Source organism: Alligator sinensis, unplaced genomic scaffold (genome assembly GCF_000455745.1).
Source record: "Alligator sinensis unplaced genomic scaffold, ASM45574v1 scaffold64_1, whole genome shotgun sequence".
NCBI lineage: Eukaryota > Metazoa > Chordata > Crocodylia > Alligatoridae > Alligator > Alligator sinensis.
Window position 1 is genome coordinate 142,536 of NW_005842458.1, and position 25,440 is coordinate 167,975.

General features: G+C 49.8%; 1 protein-coding gene and 1 non-coding gene across 2 annotated transcripts in view; one reads left to right on the forward strand and one right to left on the reverse strand.

Annotated features, from left to right (window-relative positions):
• The window catches only part of LOC102372325 (adenylate cyclase-like), a 38,455-nt gene extending 13,088 nt beyond the window's left edge, over positions 1-25,367 (reverse strand). Inside the window, exons 1-9 of the mRNA XM_025212352.1 lie at positions 25,260-25,367; positions 16,471-16,654; positions 15,096-15,128; positions 14,364-14,474; positions 12,609-12,798; positions 10,466-10,666; positions 9,743-10,020; positions 8,855-8,920; positions 8,162-8,327 (exon numbers count right to left, since the gene is read on the reverse strand). Of these exons, the coding sequence (XP_025068137.1) occupies positions 8,162-8,327; positions 8,855-8,920; positions 9,743-10,020; positions 10,466-10,666; positions 12,609-12,798; positions 14,364-14,474; positions 15,096-15,128; positions 16,471-16,640 (1,215 nt within the window). The 5' untranslated portion in view covers positions 16,641-16,654; positions 25,260-25,367. The remainder of the gene's footprint in view (positions 1-8,161; positions 8,328-8,854; positions 8,921-9,742; positions 10,021-10,465; positions 10,667-12,608; positions 12,799-14,363; positions 14,475-15,095; positions 15,129-16,470; positions 16,655-25,259) is intronic.
• TRNAP-CGG lies at positions 24,170-24,241 on the forward strand. The gene has a single exon. It is a non-coding gene; the product is annotated as a tRNA-Pro (tRNA).
• Positions 25,368-25,440: the final 73 nt, after the last annotated feature.

Sequence of the window (25,440 nt, forward strand, 5' to 3'; positions counted from 1 at the left end):
CTGGAAGGCGCTGCTGTCGATACGAGGATGACGGTCTTTCCATAAATAGGGAGGTCATCGGTGAGTCTATAGATGACTGAGAAGGTCGACCTGCGATCCATACGTTCGACTGCAGACGTGAAAACCAGTTGCAGGGGGAAGGAGTAGGTCCTGGTGATCATAGAAATCAGAAATTATAGAAGCTAAGGGTTCCCAGACCTTTGGTGTCTATTTGCCTCAATAGTGAGGCGTCTTTGCTCAAAATGATCGATGCCTTGTCATGCATCGTGGCACCATTGGGAACGATTCAGTGCTCGAGTCTCCAAGGTATAAATGGTACTATCGTATGTCTTCAGAAGTGCCTTACTGGGGGACACACAACTAAGAGCGCACGCTTGAGCGAATAAGCCCCCAAAGCAAGAGGCAGGGACCCCCAGCAGAGGCAGTCGAAAGCAGGCAACGAGATCAGCCTCCAGCCAGCCCTTCAACCAGGTAGTCGCACTTCCTTGAATACAGCCACCTCGATTCACAGGGCGAGAAGAGCCACAATGAAGGTCACTTCTTTTCATTTTGCCAAGACCTGGCCGCCCCTTCTCCAAGGACGAGCGTGAACCAAATGGCCCCCGAGGCTTGTTGTGGACCACACAACCCATCTCCAGAGCTGGGCCACAGGTGTATTGCCGCGGCTGCAGAAGCTGCTGTGGGTGCCAGCACCCAGGGGGTTAATCCCAATGTCACTGCCCACCACTGAATTTCTGCAATTTGGGCATCAGCTTTAACCCTCCAGGTGCTGGTGGTGCTGACACAATGGCTCCAAAAATTGCAGCAAAAAGCAGCCCTGCAGCCCACATCCAGGGGTGGGTCACCCAGCTTGGCTGACCCAGCCCCTGACTATGGCCCACCCCTGGCTGCAGACGGGAAGCACGGCCTGGCAGCTCCTTTGCATTTGACATCCCTGTCCTAAAAGGATATCGCTGAATTAACAGAGGCTCATTTAACAGCATCAAGAAGGAGCAAGGGCATGAAAAAGCTCCTATGGGGAGAGATGGAGAAGATTTCAAAATCATCCCAATCAGGGTTTAATTAATTCCTACCTCTCAGAGACCAGGAGGAGAGCTAATGTGAGGGGGTGAAGATTAGCACCCGGCTGCTACCCGTGAGATGGTTCAACCTTTCTCGGCATTAACTGTTACGGGCCACTTTCAGGGATAAGATGCAAGGCTTCATAGCTCTTGGCCAAGGCAGTCAGAAAATGCTCATGTGCTTCTGCCCTTCCTAGAGCAGAGCATTGCAAGCCTGGCCTCCCGCAGGGAGCTCTTATGGAAATCATGAGCGTGACAGCTGGTTTTGAAATATAGACCCTTCAAAGACGGTTGCGTCAATGTTACGTGCGCTATGGTGTATCCTTATGGGTTTGCTAGCAATTACTCGTGGCTAAATTCAGGAAGTCAACTCACAGAGGAGTAATTTCATGTAAATTCCCAATATTGTTCATGCAGATTCTCTACCCTTTGAACTTTATAAATGGATAGCTTTAATGCAGGGAGGGGGTGACAGCTACACAGTGCGAGAACAGACAGACCAAGGCCTGCGACCAACAGATGGAAGTTCGGCAAGAGTCAGATAAACTTGTGATCGACTGCAATCTCCATGCAGAAGCTGGACAAGAGGCGCGCAGAGAAGCAGCTTGGGTTTTTTTTCCACAACAGGTTTTTGGGATAGGGTTTCTGTTGTGAATAGTCAGTGCTGGTGGCGATCCCTCACATCGAGGATGACCTCTACCACGGTTCATTGATGTCAATGAGTCCAATCCTTGAGCCACAGACCCATCTGCAGAAGCTGCAGGTCTTTCTGCAGGAGAAAGTAGACTGCAGGCTGGGATTCCTCTTTTTTCCCTTCTTTTGCTCTCTCCTCTGATTTGAAGAACCAGGCTGCCGCTTGGTTGGCATTGGAGTTGGCTGTGAGGTGGCTTTGAGGTTGGCCTCCATTTGCTTGAGGTATCCCTTCAACCTGTCCTTGTAGCGTCCCTTCTGGCCATGACTAACCTGGGAGCAGAGCACTTGTTTTGGGAGCACTTGTTGAGAGTCAGGCATCAATGTCTGGTCTAGCAAAGTTGGTGCCTGAGGATCACCAACTCCATCCCGGTAACACTGGCGTCAGCAAAGAAGCCGGCATTTGCGCAGCGATCTTCCCATTTGATGTGGAGGGTTTTCCAGAGGCATCGATGGTGATACCTCTACAGGCTCTTGAGATGATGATGGTAGGTCACCCACATTTCACATCCATGGAGGAGCTAATAGTAATAAATAATACTGGGCTTTATGGAAGCTGGCCGGTTATTGAATAACGCTGCAGTGAGCCCCATGTGAGAGCAGGATTGCAGTACTGAGCTGCGGATGTGACCAGAGTGAATTAAAGAAAACTTCAGCCCAAGATCTCTGGTAGGAAGGAGGGGAATGCAGTTCCTCCAGCCAAGAAGGATGATAGCCAAGAAGGATGATAGCTAGAGATGTTCGCAACATAACTCGTCGCAACTCAGAGAGGTAACAAGAAAGACCCTGATACTGGGTAAAAGCTGGGGGGATTGTCGTACCCGTGTGTGGTGACCTATTTGCTGCCTTCGCCAAGGTTGGGCCATCTGTGCACGGAGGGCTCAGGTCTTCGCTGCATCCAATGTTGACTGGGTGTGGGAAATGTGGGAGAGATGAAAAGGATGTGGCTGTGGCGACGCGACCCTTGAGGATGCTCCAGATCTGACCCTGTGGGTCCACCTCTTCCAGCCTATGTCCTGCCTGCCCCAGTCCACCCGGACTGTGTACCTTGGCCAGAAAAGGAAATTATATAGTGCTGGAAGGTCATGAAGGCTGTGTATACTAATTATCTCAGGGATTTCTTCCCCAGTGGGAGACATGCTAGCGGGCTGTTCATGCCACCTATCCCACCTCTTTGTGCAGAGGATCGGGACTAGGTCCCACAAGTTGTACCCCCAGCGCCTCTCCATCACGCAGTCCTGGCTGAACATCTCTTTACCCAGCAGGTGGGGAGGAGGGGGTACTATCAGGTAAGACCCTCCAGCACTTGCCCCTGCTCCTTTCCCTCCTGCCCTTGCCCTGCCACCCGCAGATGCATGAGACAACACCCTCCTCCCATTCTCTGCCCAGGGCACACAACTCGGTAGTTATGACTCTGTGAAGACGGCTAGGGCGAGGGGAGGCCTCACACATTGGCTCTAAAAAAATCACACCCTTTTATAACAGGCTGGGGTGGGAGATCTTGCAGTAGAAGATCTTGCAGTAGAAGAATATAATAGGGTGGGGTGGGATCCTGCAATAGAAAGTGGAGCAAGTTGGGTTTTTTTCCCCATAGCAAATAACCACAAAGCTAGTAGCAATAGGCTCTGCCTGCATCAGGAAACAATGTGGGACAGAGCCGGGGAAGCCTCAAAACGTGATAGGCAACGCCACAGGGGAGGCTTTGGAAGCAACATTGCCGGAAACATTCAAGGTGAGACGAGACATCCATCTACCCCGATGCCTTCAGGATATTTTAGTTCTTCCAAAACAATTATCATCACTGGTACTGTCACAGCTGTCAAGACTGCTGTAATCCCTGACACTTCTTCTCTCTCTAGCTAATGTAGACATAAGCTTGTCTAAGTCTATGCTAACCGTGCTGTTGGTACAAGAGAAGATATCACCCACAACAGTCCTAACTAAGTGAGTTATTTTAGGGTGCAGACACTCCAGTAATATTTCCCTTTACAGGGGTGTGAACATAGAAAGCACACAATGAACAGCCCTGAATCAGGATAAGTTACTACTCTGGGCTACATTTAAAAAGTCAGCATTAAGCATGGATGGAAGTAGCCAACAGGACAGTAGAGCTGAAGTGTGGAGGTCTGAGATAACTTCATGTCCTTGCTTTTTTCTATGAGTTACCCTTTCACAGTTTCTTTTTGAATTTTTCTGGGATTTTTTTTTTCTGGGGAAGGATTGAGGACAAGAGCAAAAAATGAAAGGGAATATGATTTGGCTTATTATTATTATGAGAAACTAGTAGGAGGAGGAGTAATAATGAAATCAGACCTGTTGGTTTCATATTTGGCAAGTTCCTTTTTGCACCCGGCATCACTTTACAACCAGAAGTCTCAACCTACCAAAAGAAAGACTCGGCGGATGGCATTTCCAGTCATATCTAGACGCAGAAGATCCAGAAATCTCACGAAGGATGCTGCCTCTTGTGGGGTTTCCAATTCAGCTTTGCAGACCCAAGAAACCCAGATGCCATAAAGAAGTTATTTGAAATGTTTGGATGCTGATAGTGAAGCCAAAGGCACGCTCTGAACATTTGGAGTTTGGCTGTCTCTAGCTTGAGACACACACATGGCTAATTCAGCCTCCTCTTGCATCTACATGTGCAATCAGTGCACACAAATCAACTCCGGTGCTTATTTCTCTTACAACAGGATGGCAGCCTTAAATGCACCATCTCCTAGGCCCAGGCCTCCCACCCTCCTCCCCTAGGACGGATGTCTTATGTACCACAAGGTTTCAAATCTGAGACACCAGAAAATCAGGAATGATGCCATCAGTTCAGATTATCCAATCTCCATCCACATTTTGACCCGAATTTGTACTCTGGCACCCTCCGCAGTACTGGCCCAGCACTAAATGCGAATCATGAAAGTGCCTGGAGCTTGTTAAAATAAAAATACTATCATTGTGCCATGGACTGTCTCCACCAGGGTCATCACCAATGATCAAAAAGGCCTAGTGATGCTGAAAGCTATGTCCTTTGTTACGCAGCCTGGACAGAAAGGCCTGCCAGCGCATTGAAACGATACACAGGCACAGCCCAGGCTGCTTCAGGAGAAATGAGGGATTATTTGGCATGAGCCGCCAAACTGAAAATTTAAAAAACAATGGACCTGAAACAAACATTTTTCAGCTTTTTCATCCTCTCCCACCCCCAAGCACAGCAATCTGTTCTGTGCCCAATGAAGTTTTGGAGGTGGGAGGGGAAGGTAACCCAAAATTAAATGATTATTTTTGCTTTTGGGTTACTTTGACTTTTTCTTAACTTTTTTTTTTTTTTTTTAAATCAGGTTGTTTTTGCAAGGAAACAATTGGTATGCCTCTCCAACGCTGCATTTTCTTCACCAAATATCCCATTTGCTGAGCAATGTTCTCCTAGCTCTGTATACCTCTTCTGTGGGCAAACAAGGTGTATCCATGACCAGCAACTTCTACCGGCACCCAATTCATTGCCCAAAGAAAGAAAAGCGGACTTCGTTCAGTGAAAAGAGTCGCAGCAGCTGTGCTGGAGGAGTTAAACATGGTGCTGCCCGGAGATGGCTCCTCTATTACCTCCCCCTCGACCTCTCCGCCAAGGCCTGGGCTCTGGGTTGTTTAATGAAGATTGATTTCTGCAGGGAGGCTACCTCTGTCTAGACTCTTTATGAGCCACCTGGCATTGCATCCACCCACACAAGTGCCTTCAGGACCCAGGCACGGAAAAATTCCAGGCAATGAAGGAGCACGGATATTCAAGCAGATTTCCACGCTTCCACGGGACGTCTCCCAACTGCCCTAGGGGCCCTATGGCAGGTGTGTTATAACCGCTAGGAGCCAGAGCTAGTTTTCGGGGTGTCTATAGGAGAGGGGCAGCTGCTTGGAAGACGATAAGCCGAGATTTTTCTACAGCGACGTCTAATCCTAAAGGGCTCGGATGCTCGGTGCAATAACACAGGGTCCTTACCTAGTTACCTACAACAATGTGTTAAGACCAGAAGGGGAATGGACCCTCAGCACAAGTCATATGGCAGCCTGGGGGCTGTTTTAATTCGGGCCATCAGCTGATGTAGCCAATTGCTTTACTATAGGACAAGGCCGGCACAGGGATGTCCTAGATACATCCAGGGCGAACAAGGACATATCAAAGTGACAGGCAACTACAGGCATGCAGGTGACAGGGCTTACAGGGCACGGGCTCACCTAAGCCAACCAGAAGCCCAAGCCCATGGATAACTCAGGTGCTGGGGACAATTCCAGCTTCCCACCCTGATCCGACAGGCTGTCCAGCAGTTCCCAGCTCTTCTGGGGACTTGCTGTGACCCAAGAGACTTCCCGAATAGACGCAAGGCCACTGAGAGGAAGGGGATACATGCCAGGTTCGGTGCCCAGGCAAAAAGGAGCAAGACCCATAAGAGAGAGGGTGCGTACCAGAGAGAGGGGACGCTCTGGAGCTCCCTGCAGTGCAGGGCTAACGGAAAACCGGGCCTGGAGGAGGATGGTAAAGTCTAGCTGTAAATTCAATCCCTTTTGTATGAATAAAGTCAGTTTATTAAGAAAGAGGGAGGAGGAGTTTCAGTGAAAAAAGACATATAAATACTCTGCTTGCAGGTAACCAAGGGAATAACTCAAATGCATCAGCTGCGGTCATTTGTTCCCCTGTAGTTCTTGGGCAGCAGAATCTAGCCCCGTTGCAGATCCTGCTTGCACGGCCCTGGCGTAAAAGAGACCCTGGCACAGGAAGAACATCAGGACACACCTCGAGTCCTGCTGAGTGATCGGAAAAAAGAGCAAAGAGCGAGGAGCAAAACAACTCCAGCTGACTAAGGCGGCTGTCAGAGGAACAACAGGAAGGGCATCTGTTGTAGAAAAAATGCCAGGTCTGCAGTGGTGGACTTCTCTGTTTAACAGGGCTGTCACTGCTGCTTCCACCAGCGCTGTTAACTGTGTTATTGGACCTTCAGCGCTCGCCAGAAATCAAGTCCCTGCCGCTTGGCACTGTAATTTGTCACCAGCTTGTCTCCCCTGGCCAAGGTGAATGGTAACATGCACCCGTCGCTCCATGTGCACTGAAAACTTAATGCTGTGCCTGCGATAAGGAACGCAACCCATCACCCACATGCACATAACGGGCAGGGAGATGGCTAAAGAAAAAAATCTCCCTTTCCCCCACGGTATTGAATCCTCCTCAATCACCTGAGCTCGCTGCAGCAAGCGCCCAGTGCCTGAGCACGAGAGCAATGAGACGGCTAAGTCTGAGTTAATAGTGACATCAGGGAAGGGGAGTTGGGAGCCAGAGAAGAGGAGAGCGCTCAAAAGACACTGGAGAGAGAAAATGTGTTGAAATGCAGAGGCAAAACTCCCGTGGGACTTTAGCAGAGCCAGGATTTCACCCACCTGCTCTGCAACAGACTTAGGGCATCAAAGGAAATCATGCCATAAGGGATCTTCACGTTGGCTCCATATTGCTCTTGAGGGGCTGTCACCAAAAAAACCCTGTCCACCATAAGCAACACTAGAAACTATTATTTGGGAGAGGCTGGGCGGTGCAGAGCGTGCCCGCCTGCTCCTGCCCCTCCCTGCCACAGGCTGTTCCAAGGCCGGCGCACGCTGATGCTGTGCATGAGGCGGCGGAGGAGCTTGCAGCGGGAGTGCTGGGCGCGGCGGCGCTGGAGCCGGTGCCACCAGCCCAGTTTGGGGGGGTAAGCCCCATTATAGGGAATAACTCAACAGCATCAGCTGTGGTCATTTGTTTCCCAGCTCCCATTCCACATGCACTAAATCAGCAGGGAGGATGCTCCGGAGATGCCCCCACTCCCACTCTCAACCGTGCCGGAGGCAGAGATCTCAAGAGCAGCGGTGGTGGGAACCATCCCAAGTATAGGATCCTGCCTGCTGTGTTTCCGGTATTGCCGTATGCAGAGAGGGAGTGAATGGACACGGCTTAATTCTCAGCTGCAGCTTTAAGACCCCCATGGAGCCAGTGTGGACGTAACCCTATGGTTGGACATGGGGCAGCGAGCCAAAAAGGATGGGGTTTTCCTGCACATCCGTCGCCCCCAAATAACTGCCTGCATGTACACTCTTACCCAGTTGTAAGTGGAAGCAAAACTGATGTAACGTAGTCCTCCTGCATGAGCTCTTTCACCGTACAATGTTTGTATGTTCACGCCCTAAGACAAGAATGAGGCCGACAGCTCAAATCTAGTTTAAAGACCTCCCTTCGCCATCGCTGTGATGAAGAGAAGCTTACTGCATGCGACTGACTTCTCTTTCTTCTGCCCCGAACCATCCCAACACTCAAGCATGACAGGGTTATAAAAGAAACTTCCTTAAAACCAAGCCTGTGACATCTGACATGTGTAACGATCACTGATAACTACAGCTCATACCTCATCTGGCTTGGTCAGTGCTTTATAGGGAAGGTTGGCTGGTTTCCTTTGGCCTTGCTGCCACCTCTGCCAGAATTTGGTGAACAGGAACTTCTCCATGGCATTCGGGATCGTGTCAGGGTTAGTCAGCCCCTGGAAATGCTTAGGTGGGAGAGCATCTATGTATCTGGAAAGGGAAAGGATTTGATAGTGCATTAGGAGACTGTTTCCTCCTGGGTCATTTGAAGGGGACCTCGCTAATGCCCTAGCAGAGAGTTTCTATGCCACTTAATCCCATAATTAGTATTCTGGATGTAGTCTATGTAAACTCCGCTGCAGACAAGATCCTAAGCTAAGCAAGATGTGCATCTCATAGGGATGAAGTAATAAAAATGAAATCTGTCTCGTGGTACATCTGGGCTGTAACTGTCTTGCTGATACACTTCTTCTTGCCCAAGATGAGACATTGCATCAGTTCAATATCCAATGAGTCCCCTGCAGTGGGATGGGTTGGGTGACCTATTCGAGACATTGCATACGGAAGATACATATTAGATCATCCAATCTACCTCCTTGCCAATGCAGGAACTATAAATCATCTTCCTATTTCTTATGATTTCATCCAAGCCCTGCTTTATCAACGATGTAGTATAGAAGAACGCTTATATACTGGCGTATTATGCTGGTTTATTTCCACTAGTATGACAAAGGTACCTTATACAGCCGTCCATTTCTGTTTTGAGAGTGTCTTCATATTCTGCCAAATCTTCTCGCAGGTCCCTGTCAGAGCGAGGGAAATCTTACATTATTTTGAACCACAGGGAGAATTCCCCAGGAGACTCAATATGACTTGAGCAGCAAAGCAAGCATCCTTGCTTATATCTTAGCACAATACTCAGCACCCAACATGCTGCCAGCTGCCTGGGGAGCTGGCACATAAAGGGCAGTGTGCAAGGTTTTCGCTGCGCATCTCCTGTTAGCATCAGCAGGAGTCACATAGCGTCGTCTCTGCTCGTGACACGAGGGGAAATGCCCATATACTTACCCTACAACAAACAGGAATGTCTTGCGCACATGCCTCCAGGGTCCTAGCCTGGCTAAATGGCTCCTACCTACTCCTTGTTCCTATATGCCCCTGTCACACAATGCCATTAGAAGTGAAAAAGTTTTTCCACATCCCCAGATGCATGATTGTGGTCCTTTACGTATGGCACTACAGTCTGGACTCATAGCAAGACCCCTAGCTGGGGGTCATTTGATCCCAGCATTCATTCCTGCCCATGGCAGGGGGTCGGACTTGATGATCTGCTCAGGTCCCTTCTGACCCTAATATCTATGAAACAACTGTGAGAAAGCAGCATTCCCTCCTCTGATGAAGAGACTGATTGCATGGTTTGGATGCACCTACCTAACCCGGACGGAGGCATTCCCATAGGTGTCCATGGTATGCCAAAGTTCACAGGGCATGTGCCAATACCTCTGGGAGAGGGAACTCCTCCTTCCCAACCCCAAATCTGGCCATCAAGCTATGCCCATGGGCAAGTTGGTACCGTGTAAGTCCTCGCACACCACAGACAGATGGGAAGGCCTCATGCTCCTTACAGTATTCTGCTGTGGAGGTGATGGACGGCGCTCTCTGTGTCATCTCTCTTGTGCTGTAGTCTCTCCAGGAAGATCCTCCTCGCTGATGTTTTCAGATCCTCCTTGGTTTGGCTTGAGTTCATCACACCGGCCACCGATTCCCCGAGCAGGGCCCAACTGAACGAGGACAGCGCGGAGCAGCGCGGCGGGTCTCTAAGAAGCACATCGTCCAGGGTCTCCACGGCCGTGGCCTGTTTGATTGCAGTGGCGTAGCAATTATCCCGAGCCAGCGGGTTGCCCTTTAAAAGCAGTTGCGGAGATGAGAGGGAGCAATAAAGTGCATGGGGTTTTGGACAACAGGGTGCTCCGAAGCAATCTCCCTTAGCCTGAGCAAGTGCAGCCCATGGACCCACGTTGACAACCAGATGCACTGACACCTGTTTGGGACCCGTAGGAAGAGCCCTCAATATTTAGTCTCACTGTCCACAGACCCACACAGGGATCGGGGAACAAACCGGTTCACTTCCCAGCAGCCACTGGGGCATCCTTCTCTTAGGGAGACTGGGTTATAACTGGGCCAAGCTGCACTCCACAGCCCTTTTATTCCAGGGCACAAATCTGCATGGGAGCTGCGGAGATCTCTTGGTGTGCTGCTGACATGGCCTCCGGTTTGTGCACGCCTGCTTTTCAGCATCCCTCTCTCCTGCCCTTCCACCAGCATTTTATTGTCGATGGGAGTCTTACCTGAAGTTTGAGGTGTCTCAGTCTGCCAAGCCCCCTGAGCACATGCAGGGTATACTGCAGGCAGGCAATCTTGTTGCTGGAAGCATCCAGTATGTTGAGGACCAGGGAGGAGGAGAGGGGCAGCAGGCTGGAAACCCGGTTCCTCTGGATGTAGAGTTCGCAGAGCTGGGGCAGATTCTGCACGCCTTCCAAGGAGCTCAGCTGCAGCAGGGGGGAAACAGGAAAGGACACAGGCTGTGATTCCCAACTAGGACTGAGCAGGGGATTGTTGCAAAAGTCACGCATCAAAGATGCACTTGGCTTGAGTTTGGGGGAAGCGGGTGGAGCCATGCATCAAAGCGACGGGTTTTGCAGGATACAGCAGGGTCAGAAGGCCTGTTGTCTTAAGGCAGAGGTGTCATCCCACCCCTTGGTCCACATCTGGATCGCAGGGTTCCTTACAGGTAGGATCTGGACATGGAGACTGTGGTGGGTGAGCCACATGACTATGAGGGTTACTGGAGCCGTCGCTCACCCCTCACCAGACATGTCCCCAGCACCATTTCCCAGATTTCAGCAGCCGGCCTCACTCCCCGTTGTCCTCCTCCCAAATTCTCAGTCCCTCTGGAAGCCTTGCACAGAGTGGGTCCAGTCTGCATGCTGGACACCCCTGTCCTAAGGGAAAGACAGGACGGGGGAGAGAGGTTTGCTATGGATTGCATTGCTGTTACCGCAAGGGTTCAGATCAGCTCTCCCAGTCAGCACTGGAGGCCAATAAACTGGGCAGACCTGGGCCTGGACCTGCCCAAGGAGAGCCCAGGTAGGACAAGAAGTCGTGATGGCAGCTTTTCTTGCTGAGTGACTCCGGTGTGACTCCTAGTGTGCTGCTGGGATGGGTGAAGTGAGGAGCAGCCTTATTCATTGTAGGAGGTGGCACAGCTTTCACCACCACCACCTGTATGACGGTGTTGTGGATTCCCACCTCAATCTTTCTGGAAGTTTTAGGGGACGGGAAGGTCTCAGACACAGGCAGGGCAATGAGCTGAGTGGACAGACTCCACACTTCTTATCTACTCTCCTTATAGCCACTCGAGAGAGAAACACTAGTGATGAAAAAGAGCTATTTGAGATGGAAGAAAGTGTCAGCACAGGAACAAATAGCTACAAAAAGGCTATGAATAAATTTAGTTTGGAAATCAAAAGAAGGCTGAGCCGTGTAAGAATGGGATCATATGACATGACTGACTTCAATGCAGGGAAAGCTGGACTTGATAGAGTCAGGAGGTCTCTTCCCATCCTAGGTTATACCCTATCAAGTCCAACAACATCCAAGGTTGAACCTAGACAACCCTGCTGTCTTTCAGAGGAGGCCTGAATCCTAATTCCTGACCACTCATGGCTGTTAAAGATCCCGGGTCAATGATTATCAGTCTAGGAAATATGACTTAGAAGGAAAGGCTGGAAGAAGAGAGGACGGAGCGAGGATTTGATAACAGTCTTTAAATACCCGCAGGAGGAGGACGGAGGTAAACTATTCTCTGGGACTGCTGGGGATAGGACAAGTAACAGTGGTCTTAAATTGCAGCAAGGGACACTTGGGTTAGATATTAGGAAAAAACTTTCTCACTTCGAGGGTGAGTAAGCATGATAACAGGTTACGTGAGAGGTTGTGGAATTGCCACCCTTGAAAGTTTTTAGCAGCGGGTTAGACAATCATTCAACTGGGATGGTTTAGTCAGGGGTCATCCTGCTTTGAGCAGGGGGTTGGACTAGATGTGCCCTCCTGAGGTGCCTTCCAGCCCTAGGTTTCTGATTCGGTGACTTTTTGCCAAGAGCAGAGGTGTTCAAAGGAAGTGTCTTGGCTATAATCCCAGCTTGGGTAGAGGGTTTGCTTGATTATATATATATATATATATATGTGTGTGTGTGTGTGTGTGTGCTTAGATTAGATTATATATTGATTATATTATATATCTATATAGTCTCGCTGTCCAGTATTATATATAAAAATATATTTTATATATATATATATATATATATATATAAAATCAATATATAACCTAATCTAAGCATACACACACACACACACACACACACACACACACATATATGCTTTCCTGTACCTCCTTGTCCCGCACCACCATGATGAGAGGGTGGAAGATACCTTGTTGGACCCTAAGTGAAGCCGCGTCAGGTTACTCAGGAGGGGCATGTGCTCGAGGGTCCGCACTTGATTGTGAGACAAGTTCAGGACAAGCAGGTGAGTGCAGCTCCCTAAATCTCTCACGTCGCTCAGCACGTTGTAGCTGAGGTTCAATACAGTGAGGTTGGGAAGAACGCCAATCCCCGGGATGCTGGAGCCGGAGACAAAACAGTTGGGGAGGAGATTAGTGTGGTGCACTCTGCTGCTGAATAAAATACGTCAGCAACGGAGCTGAGGAACGAAAGGGGAAACCAGAGGGCTCTTAGAGTGGACCGAAAGCTAAACTCAAGGTCCAAACTTTGCAAATGGCCTGGAGGCATGTGAAGGCCAGACCGCAGTGTTGCAGCTTGCATCCTTCTCTAGGAGGGGAAGGATCCCCTGGCAGGCATTTCAGTACTGAACAGTGCTTCCCAACCTTTCCAAACCCGCAGGCGAGCCTTTCTCCAACTCCACCTTCTGCCCCACAATACCCAGTCCCACGCCCCATCTCCCTCGTGGTGCTATAATCAGGCCTGGTGCAGAGGCCTGGCAGTGCTGCAGAGGCACTGAGCTAGCTCTGCACATGGCAGCTGGTGTGGAAACAGCATCCCCACGGTTGCACAGTGCAGCATCTGAGCTTGATTAGCCTAACACTTGCAGTGTTGCACCAAAACAGCTCTGATCCTTCCTGTTGGGGGCTGACGCATACAGAACAGCCCAGCGTCTCAGGATAATACTGTCTGGAAGCACGGAAACTTCAGATGACCACCCTACACCCCCCTTTATATCTGCCCTCCTAGCCCAATGGCTAGGTTCACACATCAGGATCCCTGTTTATCATACAGGGAATCATGAGATGTTTCCACTGACATTTCCCTGGATTCGTGGTTGTGCAAGGGGAAGGTTTCGAACCCTTGCAGATGTACTTTTTAGGACATGCCCATCACAATCAACGGGATTTAAGGTCTAGATATTCTAATGGGTCCAGTATGAATTGCTTGCTGTAAGGAAGGGGTTGAACTAGCTGGTTCTTGAAGTCCCATCCAACTCTATGAGTCTATCAGCTTGCGAATCGAGATGTTAAACATGTATACAGGCCTAGGGTTTCATCTGGCATGACCTATCAGAGCTCCATTGACTTCATGAGCACCGAGAAAGGCTCATCCACTAATTAGGATGGACAAACCGTTGCTATAGGGCATGTGAAAGGCAACAAGCAACATTTGAGAACGATGCCTCATTTCGAAGGCCAACAATTAAACGGCTCTTTGTCTTCATCATCTGGGTAGTGCAATGAGGTAGCATGCTAACCTTTCGCCTCGCAGCGCGGGGGTTCAAATCCAGCTGTAGTCTATAAGAAAAATGAAGTCTGGTGTTCATCGCTCATGTCTTTCCTCTGCCGCACTTTATGAATGATCGCTCCTTCGAAGCGGACAGGCTACACACACCAGATAACTTGGCCTAGATTTGTAACATGTACTAGCTTGGGAATACCACAGTGATGCCTTTCACACCAACAGAGCTGCGTGGGGAGGATCGGGACTGAGATATCAGAGGGAAGCCTGTTAAACACAAAGTGGTCTGGGGGGGGCTACAAGAAAAGAAACCTGCCAACGTTTCACCGGTGCTAACAATCCCTCGCTCGCAGGGCAATCGTGGAAATAATTCCTTTCCTCTTTTATTGAAAGAACATTTTCATGAGACCCCATCAATCACGCGCGGAAAAGTCATACGCACCCGCCTAAAGCGTTGAGGGATGCATCCAATTCAGAGAGACTCTCAAAAGCAAAAAGCGCTTCAGGTTGCAGTTCTTCCAGCTCATTTAAAGAGATGTCAAGTTTAACGATCCTAAGGAATGAGAAGGGGGGAAAAGTCAAGTTATTTCCAACTTCCACTGCTCCCTTTCTAAATAGCTGGCGTTTTTAGCCTCTGACGTACTCGCTAGATTTGACAAGTAGCAACACACACAGGCAGTCTGAACATCGGCACTGCCTGATCAAGGAGTTTTCAACTGGAAACCACCCAAAACAAGATCATATAGAAAAGAGGAGATTAAAAGTGCAAAGACAGAGGTCCAAATTCGCAGCTGGCATAAATCCATGTTGCTGCTTGTATCTCACATTTGTTGGCAGAGTCAGGATGATTTACAGCAGCTAAGATCTGCAAGCTGTCTCTCACCCCCTCTGCATCTTAGATTCCCCACCTATAAAGTGGGATCAGGGATATTTATCACCTTTGTGCAACGGCTTGAAGATCTCTGAACAGCCCTGTATAAGGCCTCTGTCTCATTAGGCTTGATTGGTATCCTGGTATGTCTCAGGTAGCCTTCACGATAGCACGGGGAGGAGGGGCAGAAACACACTACTGAAGCTTTTCTCACCAAGTGAGAAAATCCAGAAGCTGACACTCTGCAAATCCCCCCCAAACCATCAGAGTCAACATTTATACATCATACAACCTCATCTTTACCTTGCAGGAAATTCAGTCACTGGGAACGATTGCCTGGAAGACAAAAGGAAGCAGATCTGATCATCAGCTCGCCCTGATACCGAGAGGCCTGTATACACGACACGCTGTAATTACAGCCCGTTTGAGCAGACTCAATTAACCGAGTCTGCCAGACCGTGGTAATTACCGCACTCCAGCTGGCTCCAGCATCATGTGTATCAGCACTAACAAATGGCGACAGGGACACTTTAACTAAACCCGTTCAACGCCGGCATTTTTTCAGCACCGGGACACTGATGCACGAGACACTCTGGGTGCTTTAATTAGAGCCGCTCTAATTAAAGCGCCCCCCACCACCACTCCCGCAGCTTGTGCATAAATGCCCCTTATGCCTACAGTCATTTTTAATGTGCTGGGCCTCTCTCTATTGGGACCAATGAGCAGCATTGGACTTGGACGGGGTTTGGGCTACAAGGGGAGGACACAGAGGAGCTAGGTGAGTTACCTGCACAGTCAAAAACCCAGTGGGTGGCAGTTTCGAGACAAAGGAACCGGTTCCCAAGAACTGGCCAAGTAGGTAGATGTCCTGAAGTGTTTTGAAGGCTTCCACTCTCTCGGTCACCGGTATGAGGACCTGTCACTGCCACTACTTCATCAAACCGCCTACGATTTCCTCACTCCTACCATGCTCCTCCTTAATGCCCCTCGGAGTCAATGGGAGAGTGGCTGCATGGCTAGGAATGGTGCCCAGGGCTCCTGCATGGCACAGAGACCCATTTGCTCCCAAACGTGATGGGATCAGCCCCAGACAGACAGTCAAGAGTATTTGCAAGACCCAGTGCCACTGCCTTCACCCGGGGGGATGGAGAGGTGCAATGTACAGAGCAAAGAAGGAAAGCGGAAATCCTAAATTGTGTCCAGCTCTTGGGGTCCATGAGATGCGGGTGGGAAGAGGTAGAAGACAACCTCCCACAGACCTCTTGGTCCCCTCTATAGAGGTCGGTGGCAACACAGCTGATTTGTACCCTGCTTTCTCCTACCAATCCGACAGTTGCTATCTGCCTGGAAGAGGGAAGGAGGAGAGCTGGGCCCTGCTCGTCCTTCGTCTCCATCAGAATTGGCCAGGAGCAGGCACACTACGAGTCCTCCAAGGATGGTGCAACCCCATCCAACAACCTGCAAGGGAACTGCATCTGCTGCGGCTCTCGCTGAAGGCCTGGCAGTCCCACCTGAGGACACCAGAGGCACCGTCCACACCTAAGACCTGTCCCTTTTAGCAGAGCCCCCGTGACATGCCGTCCTTCACAACGTGCTTTACCTCTATCCTGCTCAGTCAGCTATTTCCTCTTTTCCGACGGAGCCGGAAGGGTTTTTTGTGTGGCTGTGAGCCTTTTACCTGGGGTCCACAGATCCAAATTCAAAGGCGAACGCCAGTTGTTTGAGTCGAGACATCTTCATATCCAGACAGTAGTGAGGTCCAGGCCCTTTCACCCTCCAGGTAAAGGGAAGAGGGTCGATCACCACCACCCGATCCTCAACAAAGTGGCGCTTTATCTTCTCCCCCATTCTTGGGAAATGCCCTGAAAACAGAAGCACAGGTGGGTTAAAGGGAATCATCGCTTTTTGGTGCTGGATCTCTCTGTGGCACCATCTCCCAGGAAAGATTCACCCCGACATAATATAGTTATTTGCACTTGCTGGTGTGAACACTGTTGCTTTAAAAGGAAAAATGAGAGGCAGGGCTGGCTGGGACACATAATGGGCACGTCTACATGTGCAATTAGTGCGACTGTATAAGCTATGGTGCAATTTGAGCCAGAGAAAACTAATCCAGCCGTCACCATCTACACGTGCACTTAAGTGCTGTAGTTTACTCCGCCATCAGATGGTACTTATCTGACGGCACAGTACATTAGTCTACCCTGGCCTAATTGCCATGCACTTATAGACGGTGACGCTTTACTGTGCAGCAAATTAGTCTACTGCACAGTAAAGCGCACGTATAGACATGCCCAGTGACAGATTTACTTGTAGTATTACTTGTACTCTTGATGCCTATGAGTAGCAAAAGATGTCCTGGTGCTGTGTTGCCTCGAGGCTGTTTTTGCTGTTATTAAGGAGTGTCACCTGAATACACAGTATAGAGAACGACCAGGGGGACGTTGCTGTTAAGAGGCGGTTGCACTGCCCAGGTGTTGCTGCAAACAAATGCTGACTGTCCTTTATTTGCCAGCCACTAGATGTCTCCGCGAGATACAACACGAGTCGGAGGTTGCAAGGTAAAAAAAGGTGGGATGAGCTGGGACTCAAGCTGTTACCGTCTGCGGCTCTTGCAGGGTGGGTGTATAACAGATGCCTCCTGTTTGCAAAGGGCAGGGATCCCATATTCCAGCGCACAAAGTTTCAAGGGAAGCAGGAAAGAAGGAGCAGCTATCACGGCGGGGACCCATGAACCCAAGGTGTTAGCTGAGTCCTTCTGTGGCACAGAAAACAGACATGAGTTACGTGCAAGCTGTAGCTCACATGGCTTTAAATGCCTGTCGTGGTCAAGCCCTCGGAGCTAACGAAGGTAGGTGAGTGTGACACACTGGCACATCTGTACCTTTTGTGGGCTAAGCTCAAGTGTAGCCGCTGTGCTGGTCTGATACCCGAGCTGAAATGCTTTTTACAAACGGCACCGTGTAGCGGAGCATGCACCCTTGTCCAAATGCGGATGGGACTCCCTATGAGAGCCTCACAGTTAGCTTCCCACTGGCCAGCTTCCAGCAGGAGGATCTGGGCTACACGCCAACTTGATGGAAATGGGTGACTCCTCCCTAGCTTGCTCCTGCAGCCATACGGCTAAGGGGAAGCGAAACTTGGGGGCATCCGACCCCCCAGCCTCCGGGCATGGGCCCGCATGTAGGATGCTCACCAAAAGATTTGGACATATCTGAAGCCCTGGGCTGAAAAGTCTGGGGTGAAGGATAGTTACTGGTAGTAGGGCCACATATGGTTTTTGAAGGGGTTCGGAACAGATCTGGCTAATTTGAGCTGGAACATGGACATTTTTTCCAAAATATTTAAAAAAAAAAATTGGTGCAGGACTAACCAGTTGAATGGAAGTCATCTTGGCCAACCCAATGGGATTTGAACAAGGTATCTCCAGAGCAGCAACTATTAACATCTACAGTTTGAGCTGGATTTCTCTAGCTGGAATTGCGACAGACTCCTATCCTCTGGGGGTCGGGGGCAGAGGAGACGCCGGTACCTCGCAGTCACCAATGAGTTAGAAAAGCTCACACCATGCTGGCAACCCCTGGCTTCCCCTTGCATGTATCAAGGGCATACTGACAGTGCAAGGTGAAAGCACATGAAACGGGACATATTTACCCCCATTTTGGTAAGAACTCAAAAACGACTCCATTCCCCCAAATTGGCGACTTTTAAATAAAAAAAAAACTTTGAAAAGATTTCTTTCTTCCTAAAAAGCTGCCCGTTCCCAAGTACAAACAAGCAGACTCCCATCACAAATGGGTTTGACACTCGGGTACCAACTGCAGCATTTTTGCTCCCCCTTCAATCACAATGTTGCGTCTTCTCGAGATGCTAGAAGCCGGCTCTTCTGTTAGTTTTCACAAAATCCAGGAAGGCTAAAGCTGTCTCTTGAAACGAAATGGCAATATTTTTCACGTCAAAAGGTGCCGAGGGCAGTGCACCATTTTTTCACGGCTCGCTCTCTCTTGTTCAGGCCCCGCCAGATGGAGAACACAATTCAGCAAAAAGTTTTACAGAATCGGGGCTTGCGCACGTTTGTGTGGGTTGGGAGGAAATCCTTTTAAAGCCTGGACTTGAAAGGTGTGAACTCACTTTGCCACTTGGAGATCACCCACTTACTCCAAGACCACCACGCCAGGGTCCTTGGCACAGCTGAAGACAGGATTTCTAAATTATGCAGTAAGTCAACACAAAACCTTTCTCGACAAGAGTTCACCACCTTGCATTGAATTGTATTGCAGAAGTAGGGAGCACTAAATGCCTCGGGGGTTCATTTAACCCAGGAAATACTCCTGATCAGCATTAGCTGATTAGCTAATTGCTAATTGCTGATACTCATCACCCATGTTAGAGAGGAGCAACGGATAGAAACAGATTCCTTATGGCAAGCACCTTGCCTTTTGTCTCAAATATCTCTGGCGAAAGTTAGAACAACGTTGTTCATTTGTGGGGTGCGAGATACTTTCATTGACTTAGTGGAACCAATGCAACATAGCACCACAATATTTATCATCAGGGATCCTGGTTTTCTCTGATGTAAAAAAAAAATCCCCGATTTTTGGTTTAAGAAAAGTAACCCAAAATCCATATTGGTCCACGATTAAAATGAAACACCACTAATGCGTACATGCACACATGCACACATACAGATAGATAGATAGATAGTGGTGTTTCATTTGAATCACAGAAACACCACAAATACATAGAAATATAGATAGCAGTGTTTCATTTTAATCACGGACCAATGTGGATTGTGAGCTACTTTTCTTAAACCAAAAATCGGGGATTTTTTTTAAATCAGAGAAAACCAGGATCTCTGTCTGTCATACAGGGAACCACGAGATGCTTCCACTGACATTTCCCTGGATTTGTGGTTGCACAAGGGGAAGGTTTCGAACCCTTGCAGATGTACTTTTTAGGACATGCCCATTGAAATCAATGGGATTTAAGGTCCAGATATTCTAATGGGTCAGGTATGCATTGCTTGCTGTAAGGAAGGGGTTGAATTAGCTGGTTCTTGAGGTCCCTTCCAGCTCTACGAATATATGAATGCATCAATTTGCTAATCAAGATGCTAAAAATGTATATAGGCCCAGGGTTTCAGCTGGCATGACCTATCAGGGCTTCGTTGACTCCATGGGCACAGAGAAAGGCTTATCCAGTAATTAGGATGTACAGATGGACAAAAAGGATTACCTTTTACATCAGCAATAACAGCCATGATTCTCCTCCCCCCAAAAGGAAAATTCAAACCTCTCAAAATCTTCCACGTGCGCAAAGCTCCTCTTTAAACGGAGACAAAGTATGGGAAACTCTAGTCACGTGGGACCCATCTTTTTGGCAGACGCACCACAAGATAAGCTCCACACCCTCCCCGAGTGGTACTCCAATTCGCGTCTCCTGCCCAATCCACTGCTCTGCTTTCTGCTCCCTGCCCTGTGCTCCCTGCCCAATCTGCTGCTCTGCTTTCTGCTCCCTGTCCTATCTGTTTCCTGTTCCTTCCCTGGTCTGCTGAATGCCCCACACAGAGGCTGCCCGTGCTACTCATGGCACGAGTGCTGTAGGTGGATCACTCCTACTCTAGGCCATAACCGTGAATTTACTAGCGTGTAAAACAGAAGAGGGTCATTGCATGCACAGTTTTGCAACTTTTAACTTTTGCTACCAGAGTTACTTAACACAATCCCCGTTTAAACACAATAGCAGCCCTGGGGCACGATTGTATTACTGTTGTCGGCCGAAAAATAGGCTTTCCCCTTTGTCTGACTCTTCTTTATGTTTCAGAGAAGGTGTTTGTTCGCTACGGCTTCATTAAGGAATCAGATTCGAGATCTAGATTGCAAGTTGTGTAGGGCAGGGATGGTCTTTGCAAGGCGTGTGTGTGTTATCCACCATTACGAGATCTTGCATCCTTCACTAGTACTCCTCAATGCTACCACAATGCAAATGATAAGTAAAAGATTTCAAGTTCAGCGGGTTAAACAACATGACCAAATGCATCGGCCAAGCCTGATAATCTAAGGTCTTTCTGCGTCAAATAACTCACCGGAGAGAGGCTCCAGGCTGGCATTTTTCAAGACAGGGAGCAGTGGGACTTAACTTCTAGGTCTTATTGAAGACACCATGTGCTACGAAGGATGCATCAGGCCCCTCCGCAAGACAAGAACACGTGTTAGCAATGCCTACGAAGAAGCAGCCGGCTTACACCCATGGAGGCTCATGATTTCTGTAGGAGCCAGGCTGGGTTCAAAGAGAAAAACTAAGAATCATAGGAAGCAAGAAGAGCACCGAAAAAAATTACAGGGTAACGGTCTTTCTAAATGAAACGATAGCGCTGGCATGCAAGGTGCTGGACTGATGGAGGGGGAAAGAAATCAAGCCCTGGCAAGCAGAAGGCAGGCAAGAGGAATCCAGGGTCTGTCTACACTGCGGTACCCAAGCAGGGGGCCCACACACTGATAACAGGGATGCTGAGCTCAGGGAGGGCTGCCAACTTGCCTGGAGATTTAGCCAGCACCGAGCTCTGAGCTGAAAGGACTACGCTGCTAGCGAGCCAGGAGCTACCTAGTTTTAAGGTTGCAGCCTGCAGGTCCACACCGGCTCCCGTCATCCCTGGTCCTCCCGGTCAACACACCCCCAGCGGCCAGCTAACGTCCCGCAAACTCCAGCTCCAGAGGAAGAGGGCAAACCAGTCTCCGTGACTTGCCCTTACACTCCTCCACCTCTCTCAGGCCGCTCCTCTGGGTGGGAGACGCCGCGAGGCTATATGCACCCGTTCACCTGGAACTGGCCCGAGGGCCGTAGCTCATTTCTCCGAGGCCACTGGGCCTGAGCTGTCAGATAATGATGACTTTTGGCTCCCGCTGACCAGGGCTGGAGCTGAGTTGATGACAGAGGTGTAAAAGGCTCCGTCTCTCTTCATGAATCTCCCGATCCAGACAGTTCCCTCCTCCCAAAACTTCATCCCTTAATTGAAATGTTAGAAGGGGCTTTAAGTACTTGCCAGCCAGACGACGTTAACCTTCCACAGGTGCCAGGCAACGAGGGATCGTTCAGATGCTTTATGGGCCGAGATTTCATTTTTATTGTTACACCGAAGCAGTTCAAAAGAAGCCATTTGTTCTGCGGCTTCATACGTTTAGGAACTGAAGTGCAGCAGATTTATCGCGGCGGGAAAAAAACTTTGAAGCGGAGAGGAAATGAATACAAGAAGAGAACAATAATCGCGGGGCACAAGTTTGCAGGAGGTTATTCATGATGAGAACGCGGATCCATCATTGTGACCCACGCGGCAGCGCGGGGCTCGGCGAGATGAAGTCCCGGACACGCTACAACGCTCCAGCGAGCTAGACCATTCTTCTTTGTTCCTTGCTAGTGAGCAGCGATGCTTTTTAATCACATACAAATTCGTAGCAAAGGGTCCGATCCAAAGTCAAACGAGGCTGATGGGAGCCTTTCCGTCTAGAGCGGAGTTGGACAGTTTCCAGCGAAGCAAAGTTTCATCCAACAAAGGCAAATTGTCGAGGTTGAAATGTTTTGTTCATGTTTCACTTGAGTGCAATGATGGACTTTGGCCAAATTCCCGGCCGGACCCAAAGAGAGCCCTGCCTGGGTTTCTAACGGGTCCATCGCACAGCCTCCTGCCACCGGCTCTGTTGGGTTGCACCAGAGCTTCAGATACTAGAAGCCTTCAATTTGGGGCATTTCAGCAGGCAGGACTCCAGGGGCCACAGCTATGGGGCAGACTGGCCTGGCCTTTTTCTAGGAGGTTGAAAGCCCTCAGAGCCCCAGCTCTTCTCCGGCCCCTTCCCGGCTGTGAAACCAAGTCTTGCAACTAGAAGTCCAAGTGCAAGAGGGACACGCACTGCACAGCAATGACACAACGGGGACCAGACCCCAAGTCTCTCGAGAGGCTCTGCACCGGAGGCTGCTGAAACATTTCACTTGGGAAAGATGGTTTGGTTTGCAAGAGGATATTTTGACAGGCAAATGTCATTGCAGAGCATTACGGGAACTGTACAGGAGGGGCTGGACCCCACGCTCTCATGAGGTCCCTCCCGGCCCTAAATTCTGTGAATCAGTAGCTCAGTCCTTCAAGCTATTATCCTCCTTGAGCAGGGGTCAGTTTTGGAGGGCTGATTTTTGGGGAAGGGGTGCATGATGTATGCGAGTAAATATGACACTGAGGCTGCCAACAAGATTTGATCGACTCTTAAGAAAGAGCAGTAGAAAAGATTCACCTTCTCCATCTTCCCCCAGGCAACGTGCAGTCCATTTTCATGCACTTTGCTCCAGCTGGGCTGGAGGTGCCAATCACGAAGACTTGCAGCGCTTCTCTGGGAAGATCGTTCTCCAGCCAAATCCCCTTGAAGTCTTCTCTCTTCCAGGCTGAACAGTCCCCTATCTGTCAGCCTTTCCTCGCCTGGCTTGCTCTTCAGGCCTCTAATCATATGAGTAGCTCTTCTCTGGACTCTCTCCAGCTTCTCCACATCCTTCTTGAGCCCAGAGCTGGATGCAGGACTCCAGCTGTAGCCTCACCGATGCCAAGTAGAGAGGAAGAATCACTTCCTTAGTTTTGCTCGAGATGCATCAGTTGATGCATGCCGGCACATTGTTTGCTCTGCTGACTGTAGCATCATGCTGGTGCCTCGTATTCATTTTATGGTCAATTATGACCCCCTTTCGGACGTGGTGCTAGCTAGCGTAGCACCACCGAGCCCGTAAGTTTGTCGTGGATTTTTCCTCCCTGGATGGAGCACTTTGCACTTCTCAGGGTTGAACGGCATCTGGTTTTGGTCCATCCATCTAACTAATGTGTCCAGGTCCACCTGGATCATCAACCTACCCTGATGCGTGGCCGCACTTCCCTGCAGCTTAGTGTCATCGGCGAACTTTGCCAGCGTGCTTTTCACCCCCACATCCAGGTCATCGACGAAGATGTTGAAAAGCACTGGTCCAAATACCAAACCCGGGGGGACCCCACTGGCTACCTTCCGCCGGGTCAACGCAGATCCATCTATTAGTACTCTCCGGGTTCAACCTCAGAGTCGGTTTCCCACCCATTGAATTGTTGAGCCCACAGCCCCCTAGTTTTACCTTGAGAGCTTCCTGGGACACCAAGTCAAAGGCCTTCCTAAAATCCAAGTAAATGACATCGACCTTATCTCCCTTATCCAGGTGGTGAGTAACCTGGTTGTAGGAGGAGATGAGGTACCTGCTGGATGTTGTTCAGGGGGGTACAGCTCAGTGGTAGAGCGTCTATGTACACGTGAAGAGGTTCCCCGGTTCAAATGTGGGTATCCCCTCATTTAGCAGACACAGGAGTATCACAGATATGTGGCTCGTTGGTCTAGGGGTATGATTCTCGCTTCGGGTGCGAGAGGTCCCGGGTCCAAATCCTGGCCGAGCCCCTTATCTTAGCAAGGATGGCAGAGTGGTCTAAGGTGCTAAACTCAAGCATGGGACTTTCCCAAGTTGTGGGTGTTTTCATCTCTCCTAGACGCATGGATTCATATCCTGCCCCTGGCACCGAGTCAGTGCTCTTTAGGCTTTTTGCACCTGATTTTGTTCCCATTGAAATCAACAGCAAAGTCACAGATTTCAAAGGCCCGGGACAGAGGTTTCCTCAAAGGACAAAGAATTTGACTCGTTCTCAGGAAACGGGAGTCGGGCAGGCAGACAAGAGCCCTGAAAGCCGTAAGAAATGTATTCTTGTTGGCACTAAAGCACTGACAAAAATGTTACTCCACCGAAAATCTGAAGCCTGCCGAAACGAGCTGGAGTCTTTCCTGGGGGTCATAGGAAAGGAGGGCTGGTAGGGACCTCTGGCGGTCACCTAGTCCCGCCCCCTGCCGCAGGCAAGATCATCCCTATCCAAGCCTTCCCCTACAAATCCTTGTCTAACCTGTTACTAAAACTACACCATCCCCCCGGCACACACCTATAAAGCCACAGAGTAAGCAGAAAGACAACGGTGCTCATGAACGTGCTGCTGCCAGGGTTGTTAAATACGCTCAAGACAGGCAGAGAAGAGGGTCGTGCCTCACACTACGCAAGAAGGCAAAAAACCCCATACGCCGTACCAATCTGACCATGGGTAAGATTCCTTCCTGAGCCCAAATGTGGCATTAATCTGACCCTGAGGGCAGAGGAAAGACCATCCGGGCAGGAATTTGGTCCCAGCCGGAGCATCGGCCACACTCCAAGTCCCAGTGGAGAAGAGCGAGGGCCGTGTCGACACCCCACGCACACCATCCGCACCCCGTATCCAGACCCTGATCCGCCCAGGAAGGACCGCAAGGCGAACCCGGTTGAGAACCACGGCTCTGATGGGCGGGCGTCGTTTAATGCAGCGCTGGAGCAAAGCACGAATGGACAAGACCCTCCCCAAAGATGCCCCCGGAGGGGAGGGGAGCAGAGAGGCTTTACCTGTTGCACTGCAATCCCCTTGGTGCAATGAACTCCCCTGCTGCAATGATCCCCCTGGGTGCAATGAACTTGGCTGGTGCAATGCAATTCCCTTTGGTGCCCCGCTAAGACCCGTTGCTACAACACCCGGCTCCCAACCCAAGGCTGCAGCCTGGGCAGCGGCGGGGACTACAACTCCCGT